General features: G+C 39.5%; 2 protein-coding genes across 4 annotated transcripts in view; one reads left to right on the plus strand and one right to left on the minus strand.

Annotated features, from left to right (window-relative positions):
- The window catches only part of RARS2 (arginyl-tRNA synthetase 2, mitochondrial), a 58426-nt gene extending 55189 nt beyond the window's left edge, over positions 1 to 3237 (minus strand). The window contains exon 1 of the mRNA XM_032858083.1: positions 3155 to 3237. Within this exon, the coding sequence (XP_032713974.1) occupies positions 3155 to 3190 (36 nt within the window). The 5' untranslated portion in view covers positions 3191 to 3237. The remainder of the gene's footprint in view (positions 1 to 3154) is intronic.
- A 105-nt stretch (positions 3238 to 3342) lies between these two features.
- ORC3 (origin recognition complex subunit 3) overlaps positions 3343 to 12014 on the plus strand; it is a 61607-nt gene continuing 52935 nt past the window's right edge. For 2 of the 3 annotated variants that reach the window (XM_032858086.1, XM_032858088.1), the window contains exons 1-2: positions 3343 to 3426; positions 7438 to 7492. In XM_032858086.1, the coding sequence (XP_032713977.1) occupies positions 3403 to 3426; positions 7438 to 7492 (79 nt within the window). In that variant the 5' untranslated portion in view covers positions 3343 to 3402. The remainder of the gene's footprint in view (positions 3427 to 7437; positions 7493 to 12014) is intronic. The other variant, XM_032858087.1, reaches the window with a different exon arrangement.

Consider the following 12014-nt stretch of genomic DNA (forward strand, 5'->3'; position numbering starts at 1 on the left):
AACTTGGAATCAATACCATTATTTTATAGCTGACGGGTTAATTAACCTGCCAAGAGTGAGTCAGTCACACAAATGGATTTCAATCCTTTCCACTTTTTTTTATCTCACAGCTTTAAAATTGTGAACTCATTTGGTGAAGCTGCAAACTTTATATTACATCACAACAGTTGACTTATTCTTTAAATATGTATAAACAGCCTTTTGTTTCAGGCACTCTGCTTGTGCTAGTGAATAAAACATGCTGTCTTCATGAAGCCTGTAAAGAAAACACACCAAAACAAGGAAAATAAAACAAAATAACTAATTCCCTAATAATAATTAGCAAATGAAATAATTATTAACTCTTATAGATGCTATGATGGAAGCAAACAAGGGTCTGAGATAGAGAGCAACGGGAGGACACACCTTTCAAACTACAGGTTGTCAGTTGGGAATAAATTCAGTGAGTCCCAACCAGGATTTTCTGAAAAATGTAGTACAGAAAAGAATGCACATACATTATAAGTATTGTTTTGTGAAACTTCCATCTAGCACAAAGGGTCATGATATAAAATCATTTCCTTTAAGGCACAGGGAATCATCTACGCAATGGGAATGGAAAGACTTTGCTTTGTTAGAAAAGCAAAATTACAGTGGGGCTAGGATCTTGCAGAAAGGAAGAATAGGGTGGTATGAATGGGTGTTGGAAAGAAAGATGTTAAGGTTCTGGTATAGTTTTGCAATGCAGTTTTAAATAGATAAGTGACATGATTTTACATTTGAGAAGTCACTTTTTTTGCTATAAGGAGGATGTATTTAAAGTAGGGCAAGGATGGAAGCAGACCCATCAGAATGCTGTTATAAGCAAATGACATAGGTGATAACAGAAGCTGGGTTTGGGGTGAGGAAAGGAAAGGGCAACAGGGATGGAAAAGAATGGAAAGATTCAAGATATTATTTTGAAGATACGAGTCCAAAGGACTTGCTGAAGTGAGGCCCAAGAGGCATACTCTGTATTTCAGTCCTATACAAATACTGTGGTTCCGTGAACATACACCACGCTCTCTCACGGGTCTGTTGTCCACACATAAGATGTTCTCGGAATACTCTACCACACCCCAAGCTCTCACCCTACTACTGGTACACACTTCTATCCGTCCTTCCTTCAGGACTGAGGCCCCATATTACCTTTTCCACAAAGCATTCCCTGACATTTGGAAGCTGTCTTCTCCATATTCCCTTAGCACTTCACACATTTCTAATACACTGGTTACAGACTGTATTGCAATTAACTGTTTATACATGTGCTTCCACAAGTTAGTCCAGAGCCATGCCAGGACAGAAGCCATATTCTCCTCACTTTAAACCTTGGGACTGATGATAGTTCTTAGAAAAATGTAGATTCATTGTAAAAATTTGCTGAGTGAATGTGCCATGTCATGTAATACATTCCTTCACTCCTAAACTAGCAAATGATCCTTATTCATAAAGATATGTATTGTACATATTTTTATTTAACTTCATTTCAGGTCATCCTTCAATGACTCCATGTTTGGAGAAATATGTATTTGCTTAGTTTATGTTGCCAGAGAAATCTATTATATTCTGTTTAATGATCAGATTATGCTTCTTGTCTTCATAAACTGATAGCACAGCATACAGGAAAGGGCTGATTTTGAAGTTAGACCCCTGTTCATAAACCATCTCTTCAATTCACTGACCATGACCTAGCCTTGGGTAGGTTTTTAATCTCTGGATCTCAGTCTGTTCAACTGTATAAGGTTAATACTTCTATGTCATAGGGTCATCATGGGGCTTAAATGTGAATGTAAAGCAACTAGCACAAATACACACTACATACCAGTTCCTGTTTCTCCAACTTAACTTCTTTACAAGGAAGAATACAGCCTTTGCAAAACTAAACACAAAATGTTTCTGGTCCTGGCATTATTTTGACCTATAGGGTGAGAAAGGAACCATCTTACCTCTCCCCCTCCAAACACAGCTGGACACTGAGGTCCAAAACTACCTACTCTGGATATAGCCTACTGTCTACATTAGAATGACTTTACTGTTTCTTGGTCTTGATTATAACTCCTGCCCAGACAAATAGCTTGATTATTCATTACAGAACTTGCTGAAAAACCAATTCTTCAAGAAAAAGCACCAACAGTTTGTACCCTAAGATTCTTTGCACTCCCTTGCCTTCTGTGAAGATCAGTATGTAATCAAGCCATCGCCTCCACTCCCCTGCCCTCTCACCCTGGGCCACCGAAAGACCAGCCTTAAACCATACTTCAGATTCTCAAGAAAAATCTGATATTGACTTCCCAGAAACTACCACACTCTGCTGAAGTATTCTTTCTTACCCCAGTAAACCATAAACTCAGCTTTGTCCTATCAGAAGGTCCTGGGTGGTATCTGAGAAGCAGGCATTGGATGGGGCAATACGACTATAAGCACAAAGACACGTTAGAGGAATTTTCCCACGGAAGTCCAGAAATACTATAAAAATGAGCTGAGGGAAATTATATACCAGGCAGAATACGTCACTAATATGTCCATTAGTAAAAAAGGAAATGGGTTTGTCAATAGAAAGTTTCTTTGCAAAATTCCAAAAGGGGCCGATGAATTTCAAAAATTGTTTTTGCTGAAATCTAATGTTGACGTGTTTTATTCCTTTTATTACAGAGCTGTTCATATAGAGGACTCTGAATCAAGAAAAACAGGCTCTCACGTTGCCTTTGGAGTTACCAAAAATAATGCTAGGACAGACGACCAAAATGACTGCAAGACAAATGACCAGTTTTTAAATTAGATCCTTTCGAATGAAGATTAAGATCCATTAGCAATTTCACTAATTGTAAGGAACACTAATTTCTAAAGGATTCTAGCCATGGCCCAATGACTTTCCACTAGGGTCAAGCTTATAAATCTCTGGGGTGGAAAGGACTGAGGAAAGCAACATCTGCTTTTCAGAATTTACTTTTCACCTTGAAAAACAGATTTGGGTTGCATGGCTGACCCTCCACCAGGTCTGCCTCCACAGCTCGAGCAGCTCCAGGGAGGAGGCAGAAGGCGACCGAAATAGGGTTTTCGTGGAATCCCCCTCTCGCTGACTGAGGGCTGACCCGGGGTGGGGGTTCCGCTCCTTCTGCCAGTTCCCGGTCCGTACCTGACAGGCGATGGACCTGCGGAAGCCACAAGCCATGTCCGCCTCCACGAAACTCGCACCAACCTCCTGGCCCAATTCTCGCCCCGCCCTCCTCTGTACGCCCCGCCTATGCGCGCCGGAAGCCCACGCGGAGGATTCTGCCAACCAATCAGGAAGCCGCGTGGCCCGCCACTAACCTCTGCCCTGCTGCCGCAAGGGAGCGCGGGAAATCCTGAGTGCCGCTGCAAATCCCGCGGGCCGCTGGGACCATGGCCACCTCTTCGGTGTCCAAGGTACGTGGGGGAGGAGGTACGCCCACTAGACTCGGCTCTCGCCTCTTTCTCTTTTGGAAAAGGGATGTAGCAGAGGTTACGTAGGCCTCAGTGAACAGGCTCAAGTGGAGGGAGTGGGGGGCTGAGCCGAATCGTCCTTACTCTAGATGCAGTTGAGGTCAGTTTTGCTCGGGGAGCGAAGACACCGACCAGCCTTAGTTGTTTTGGCCGGGAGGACTTTTAAGTTCTGGTTTGTGGAGGTCGAATCCCCCGAGGATGTGCCCCCCTGTCCCTTCCTTTTTCTTTCTTATAAATGTGCAGCAAGCATTCCGTTAGGTACGAGATAGAGTGGTAAACAAAATAGACTGCGCTCAAAAAAGACATTAAACACAGATGAGCTGATGATAACAAATTGTGGTTAAGTGTTAGCAGAATGCCTGGGGTCTGGGAAAGCCTTTTGGAGAAAGGGACATTTTAGCTGAGACTTGAAAAAAGTAGCAGTTCGGCAAAGGATTGGGGGTAGGGAGACTGTTCTAGCATAGGGAATGACATGTTCTTTGGCCCAGAGGATAGAAATAAGATGACCTATCAAAGAAGTTGAAATATCAGTATAATCAGAGAGGAAACCTTGTGAAAAATGAGAATGAAAAAGTTGTGTGTGTGTGTGTGTGAGGAGACCACATAGACCTTATATGGGCTACCTTACATGGTCAGGGCTTTCAGGAAGACGTGATAGTGTGGTTGGTAAGAAGAAAAATTGTCTAATATAAGTAGCCAGTAGCCACATGTGGCTATTTCAGTTTTAATTAAAATTATATAAGAAATTCATATTCTCAGTTTTACTACCACATTTCAAGTGCTCAATAACCACATGTGGTGGTGACTACCATATTCGTACAGAGACATGATACTTATCCTTCATTACCAAAAGTTCAGTTGTATAGCGCTGCTACAGACCCAAGTAAGACCATTAGTAATACTGTGAGTGCCGCCAGGAGCCGCTGAAGTTAAGCTGTGATAAAGTTGAGAATGTAGATGAAAAAACTACAAACTCATTTCTCCCTACGTTAAAACAGTAGATTAGAGGGCTCTGCCATGGATATGATCTTTAATTCTGATTAAACTAGAATTATGGGAAGGTGTGCCTTCTGAGACTAGTATCAAAGGGGAACTTAAAGCTATAGAGCTTAAGTCTATAGTATATTGACTATGATGCTAGGTGCAAATGCCAGAAGAGGTTTAACTGTGCTTGTGTAACCTGGTTACAGGGGTGAAAGAGCACCTGACTCCAGGGTCCCAAACAGACCACTGTCAGCCCCTCGCTACCGACAAAATCCTAAATCGGAGAAATGAGTGGTAGGGAACTAGAAAGGAATGGGGTGGAGGACCACCCCGACCTAGACGTGCTGGGGCGGGGCGGGCGTGCTTTATGATAATCACCTGTGACCAACAAATAATAACCAACCCCTAAAAAGAAATAAGCCATTGATGGTGTTACCAGTAGAGATTTTAAAAAGATTTATGTTCCCTGGTTAGCTTTTTATGAAAGACCAACCCTAAAGGCCCTTGTTGGCAACCCTGTTGGTACCCCTCTCACTCTTGGGAGATTTTTCTGTGTCTTTACTTAATAAAGTTCTATCGCTTCACTCAGCAAAAAAAAAAGAAAGAAAGAAAGCGGAATTTGTTTCAGTGAGGCCAGCACTGAGAATTCTGACAGCAGCCTAGAGTCTCAAAGATGGTCTGCAAAGTGCTGAAAATATTTCCAGGTTTATGTGAGAAAAGTGTAGGACAAAGGAGGGCAGTAGAGGTCAGGTTGATCTTTGTCTTGGAGTCAGTCGTGGGCGGGGTCTTGCTGTCTCAGGACAGACCTTATTGATTGAGTGGTTAGTTTCCATTACCATCAGGAGCAGCTGTGCCCACTGGAACTTTTGCCTGAGTTAAGAGATCAGCTGGATGGGGTGCCTGGGTGGCTCAGATAGTTAGCCACCTACCTGCCTTTGGCTCAGGTCATGGTCTCCAGGTCCTGGAATTGACCCCTATGTCAGGCTCCCTGACAGGGTCTGCTTCTCTGTCTCCCACCCCCCCTCCTTGTGTTCTCTCTTTCAAATGAATAAATAAAATCTTAAAAAAAAAGATAAGCTATAAAGAAGAACTTAATTATTGGAGAGTTTTAGGTCAAAATGGAGGTAGTTGCAGTTCTCTTACACTAGTATTTTTTATTAGGAATGGTACTCTTTCTGTTTTGTGCTGGTTGTAAAGTTCCATAGGTTTGAGAGGTCTGCTGTCTAATCCTTTTCATTGCATAAGGTTCATATTTTTGTATATCTTGCAAGAATTGTGAGATATTGTTCAGGAAAGCATTTATGGCATTATAATAGAAATGCTTGTATTTAGATGATTATGAAGGGGAACTTGTATCAGTAAGATTCTTTAAGGACTATTTCAGGAGCTCATAGAACTGCTAGCTTTTTTTTTTTTTTTTTTTAACCTATCTAAGCTTCCTTTTCCTTGTCATATTTTCTACCTGTTAGCTCTCCTCCTAGACTGCTTCTCTCTCAAATACCATCATTTTGATCAGCAGTTCAAAGTGGTTAACCATATTACTACCTGCCATACCTTAGGATCTATTCTGGGCCCTTGTATATCTCACTCCTTCTTAGCTCCTTTTCCTTTACTGAATTGCAGGTGGATATAGAAGGGAGTCAATGACAAGCTTGTTGTGGTACTACAAGATTTTTCTAAATGTGAATGGGTATTTCAATAGTTCACTCGTTGCAAATACAAGAGTATAAGGCACAGAACTTATTTTGGATCCTGTTATCCAAATGGCCACTTTATATTTGCCTAGCTTTCTTTAGCACTGTCCTGAGATGACTTTTTCTAGGTATATTTTTTTCATTCTTTCTTTCATTTTCCATAAAAATGGTAGTCTTTAAGAAGCCATACATGGTGCATGGCTTTAGGATTGGTAGAATAAATGTAGGACCAGTAGCTTGGGGGCTATGTATCACTAGCCAAATAATAACATGAAGCTAAATGTAGCTAGGAGATTACCAGGAAAATTACTTGGCAAGCATTCATTCCATATACTGATTGCCTAATGTATATGCTAATGCCTGTCCTAGACAGTGAGGAAATAATTATGGATTATATGCAGCCTATGCTCTGAAGGCACTCACAAACTACTTGGTGAGACAGACCCTTAAAGAACTGATACACAGTGAAAGTGATTTAAAACAAAACAAAATAAAGGCCTTTAAGTATTGTGAGATCTTAGTGAAAGGAATAATTCTAACTAGAGAACTGAGGAAGGTTTCCCAGCGCAGATGAATAAGACTTTTATCAGATAAAGAAGGTATATAAGATGAAACAATAGCCAAATTATCTATGTCCTGACCACGTTATGGATACTTGAAGTTTAATTAAATAATAAATACTTCTTTTGAAATGAGAGAGTGTTACTCGTTTTAATATACTTATGTTCTTTCTTCTCTGGGTTTTATAAAAATGGAACCTTTCTGGGTTTAAATTTCATCAGCTTATATTTTCTTTGTCTGTTAGATTAGCTCCCTAAGAGTAAAATCAAAGATGAGCATCCCATGGGAAGGAGGAGAAAGAAATGGATAGTCCCCTTATTTAGAATTTTCTTGCTAGGGGCACCTGGGTGACTCAGTGGGTTAAACCTCTAATTCTTGATTTCAGCTCAGGTCATAATCTCAGGGTCCTGGGATTGAGCCCCTCTTTCCGGTCTCCACTCAGCAGGGAGCTGCTTGGGATTCTCTCTGGCTCTCCCTCAGCTCCTCCGCACTGCTCCTGCACTCATACACGCTCCATAAAGAAACAAATAAATAAATCTTTTTTAAAAAAGAATTTTCCTGCTGTAATTCAGATAAAAGAGAATTTCTCAGCACTTTAAAGAAATGCCTTTTTAAAAAATCTGCTTATCCATAAAATATTTGGTTAATTGGATTTATCTGTTCCTTGGATACTTTGACTTTATGCTTTTTTCTTCCTTTCTTTTATTTTTTTAAGGGCTGCTTTGTGTTTAAGCCAAACTTCAAGAAGAGAAAGATCTCTGTGCCAGTAGGTAAGATGTCTTAATATCGAATTGGCTAATTTTCCTCCCCTAAGTCTTAAATTTACCTAACCCTAGTTAAATTAGTAATTCTCTTGTCTAAATTTGACTGACTTACCTTCTTGATGTAACAGTTGTGTTCCAAGGTGTAGTGAAAGGGATAAGGTACATCCCAGACTTTCAGTCTAAAAGGGAATCCAAATATACCTTCAAAAGGCAAATTAGAGAGTAGATTTTCTTCAAAGGATATGTCCCTGTTTTTCAAAAGAGTTTGATTGTCTTAGGGGTGCATGGATGGTCAGATGGTAAAGTGTGTGACCCTTGATCTCCAGGTTGTGAATTCAAGCCCCGCATTCTACATTCAGCATAGAGCTTACTTAAAAACGTATATAAATAAAATAAAGTAATAAGGTTAACTCAGAAGGAAATTTAAAAAACAGAGAGAGACTGTCTTAAAAATGTCAGTGATTTCCTGGAGTGTTGGTAGGGGAAGTTGACTACGAAAGGACAAGAGAAACTTTTTTCGACTTATGGAAATGTTTTCTAGATCAAGGGAGCAGTTATGCAAGTATATACTTTTGTTAGGACACATTAAACTGTTAAAACAGTCATATTTTATCATTTGTAAATTATTTCTCAATGAAATTAAACGTAAAAAAAAATACTGTTTTTTTCACCTTCTTCATTCATTTCCAGTTAACCTGTTTGGTGGTCATATTAGAAAGAATTGACTTTTTCAAACAAATCATGACATTACTGCCGGAAAATGTGTATAGTACTGGTTTTCAATTGTAGGTGCAGATTGGAATCACTTGGGGAACTTATAAAAAAAATTGTGTTTGGGGTTTTTTTTGGATATAATTGGATTTTCATATATAGCTGTAAGAAAGTGTAGAGGGTTCCTTGTACGCTTTACCCAGTAATCTTCAGTGGTAATATTTTGGGTAACTGGTGACAGTTATCACAGCCAGGAAACTTAACATTGGTATAATATATTGACCATATTTAGATTTCAACTTGGGGAACTTTTTAAAGATACTAATGCCCAGACCCCATCTCAGACCAGTTGAATCAGAATCTCTGGGAGCAGTACCTAGATGTTGGTAATTTTGCAAAAGCTGCTCACAGGGAAAAAAAAAATACGCAGAATGAGAATAGATCCAGGAAACTCAGCGACACTGTCAAGCGTCAGTCGCATGATAGGGATCCCACAAGGAGAAGAGCGAGAAAAGGGGCAGAAGATTTGTCTGAAGAAATAATAGCTGGGTTTTTCAGCAGAAAGTTTGCAGGCCAGACGGGAGTGGCATGATAAATTCCAAGTGCTAAAAGGAAAAAAATCTATAGCCAACAATACTCCATCTAGCAAGGCTTTCATTTAGAATAGAAGGAGGGATAAAATTTCCCAGAAAAACAAAAGTTAAAAGCAAACAAGCAGTGTCCCTGTCACACATGATGCCATTGGCCTGGGGAACCCAAATTCACAGTCCCGCTGACCTCCTGCCCGAGTCAGCAGACTCGGCCTGCCACCTGCTCAATGCCAAGTTACCATGCCTTCACTTCAGATTGTCAAGGGTCAAACTGGCACTCTTTCCCCAAATTCCAGCCCCTGTGCTCAAGTTTGTGCACAAAAGTGGGCAAAATTATAACAGCAGAATGAAGCAACTTGAACACAGACACTAATTCTGTGGACTATATAATGGATTCAAAGGAGTGTGCTAGGCTGAGTCTCCAACAAGCACATCAAAGAACAGTACATACAGCATGATTCTGGTTAGTAGAAGAAACAAACCTGGGAAAAATAAGACGATGAAATAAGAGAGGGAGACAAACCATAAGAGACTCTTAAGCATAGGAAGCAAACTGAGGGTTGCTGAAGGGGAGGGGGGTGGAGGGTTGGGGTAACTGGGTGATGGGCATTAATGAGCACTGGGTGTTCTGTGCAGCTGATGAATCACTGAACTATACCTCTGAAACTAATAATATACTATATGTTAATTAATTGAATTTAAATTAGAAAAGGAAACCTAAAAGCTCCTCACAGGCTTATTCTTTACACTTAATATTCAGTACTGTAAAAATTAATTCTGATGGAAAAATTATGTGGAATTAAGCATATGTATGTACTAGCTTTGAATTAAAAAAGAAAAACTGAACTATATTGTTATATGACTAAGGAAATAAAGAACGTGTAGTTATTGAATAGGATTTTTCCAAATCATCGCATGATGCAGATCTTATGGTGTTATTCCTTCAGTTTGGGACCAGCTAGATAAGAAACCTGTGCTCAAGGAGCAAATAATAAAATGATTCATATTGAGGGGACCAGCGGGTAGGGAATATGATTTATTTATTTATTTATTTTTTTAAAGATTTTATTTATTTACCTGACAGAGAGAGATCACAAGTAGACAGAGAGGCAGGCAGAGAGAGAGAGAGAGAGAGAAGGAAGCAGGCCCCCCGCTGAGCAGAGAGCCCGATGCGGGACTCGATCCCAGGACCCTGAGATCATGACCTGAGCCGAAGGCAGCGGCTTAACCCACTGAGCCACCCAGGCGCCCGGGAATATGATTTATAATAAGAATCCATTTTCTCCTTAACAAAATAAACCATTATCTTAAGTTCTACACTTTCTTAGCCTTAGTCTCAAAGAAACATGAAACTTTCTGTATTCCCTGCTTCCTCCCCAATAAAAAGTGACAGTGATAGAAATAGTGAACAAAGAATAGCTACAATTTAAAGTATTTTTAAGTGATGGACTTGTGAACATATTTCTTTAATGTTAAAGACTGCTAAACTCGAAGTAGTTCATTTTTAGAGAAAATTCAAGTTTCATTTCCCATTATCTATGAAGGATACAGAGCATGAAATGACATCTAGTATTACCAACGATATCATTACAACTAATGAAATTGCTAGGATTTATTCAGTTTTTATTATGTGCAAGGTTGTTCTAAGCCCTGTGTATGTGTTACTTTGTTTAATCCTCTCAGCACACTGTGAGGAATCTATTATAAGTATCTCCGTTAAAATATGAGGATACTTAGAACTTTCTCAGTGATAGTGCTAGTATTGAACCCAGTTGTCTAATTCCAGAACCTCTGGTCTAACCATTACTTGGTACTATGTCTCATAATATGAGGTGAGTGTTTCCTTAGAACTTTTTCTGTTGAATTTCAACTATAATTTATTAAGATTTGTTCAGAGTTTTAGTATTAGTAAGCCTAATATATTTAATTGTATAATTTGAACTTTGCTTTTAAGTACATTAGTTTTGTTTTGTTTTGTTTTAATTGGGCTGACCTAAGACCAATAGATACTGTTTCAATATGAGAATCTTAGAGGAATTGACCCTGATTATAAAACAGATGGTGTAGGAATAAGGAAAACATATCCAGCTTTTAGCACTTGCCTTCACTGGCTTCAATTCTTGAAATAGATTGCCTAAAGAAGTAGGAAGATGCCCTGCATTTTGCCCACCATCTGTCCCCTGACTTGAAGACACTTGGATATATATCTAAGAGAAGACTGGTAACTCTGCCTCTTGTCTGTGTTCTATGGATGACTGTACATCCATGAAAATGACTGGGCAGGACCTGGAGAGAGAGAGTGGTCTGGAGAGACTGAGACGGATGGTGGCCCTGGCCCTGTAGGAGATGTTTGCGTTGAAGTCAAGCACTGCGTAGGAGCAGGATGGAACCTGTCAACTGAGAGCTTGTATTCTGTAGATCTCAATGCTGATTGGTTTTTTACCTTCCTGATCTATAAATGGCTGAGAGAAGTCATGGTAACAAGTTGAATTGTCCTGCTGCTGTTACTTCTCAGTTTCTGACAGTTTTTTGGTTAGTATTTTGGTGCCACATTATAGCAAGTAAAAAATGAATGTCTTGATTTGCTATTTTAACATTTTATATGATTTTACTCATTATCAAAGTAAAATGACTTTTTGTTCTATTTAAGGTTACCTTATTATTCTGCTTTGTCTCTTAATAATGGTATATTTCCCTTTTTTGTAAAGTTTATTTATTTATTTGGCAGACAGAGATCACAAGTAGGCAGAGAGTGAGAGGGAAGCAGGCTCCCCACCAAGCAGAGAGTCCGATGCGAGGCTCGATCCTAGGACCCTGAGATCACTACCTGAGCTGAAGGCAGAGGCTTTAACCCACTGAGCCACCAAGGCGCCTCTCTTATCTTTTTACCATACAATGACTTCGGTATATTCTGAGGCTTTTGATAAATTTAAAAACTATTTGCCTAAAATTCTGAGTCAATGATGAACAGAAACAAAGTTCCTTAACCTAAAAGGGAATCTGTATTCCAAATTACCAGCCAACATTAAAACTTGATGGTAGAATGATAGTGGTTTCTCAGTGAAGTCAGGAACAAAATATGTATTTTTACTGAATTCTTTAAAAGTTGTAGTTGTTACAGTGAAATACCTAGCAGTAAACAATAAGAAATATGAGAGAATGTAGAAAACTACAAGGAATGTAAAATATTTGATTAAAAGAAGAAACCTGTAGTGCTTTGGATGTAG

Source organism: Lontra canadensis, unplaced genomic scaffold, assembly GCF_010015895.1.
Source record: "Lontra canadensis isolate GAN:19392208 unplaced genomic scaffold, GSC_riverotter_1.0 scaffold14, whole genome shotgun sequence".
NCBI lineage: Eukaryota > Metazoa > Chordata > Mammalia > Carnivora > Mustelidae > Lontra > Lontra canadensis.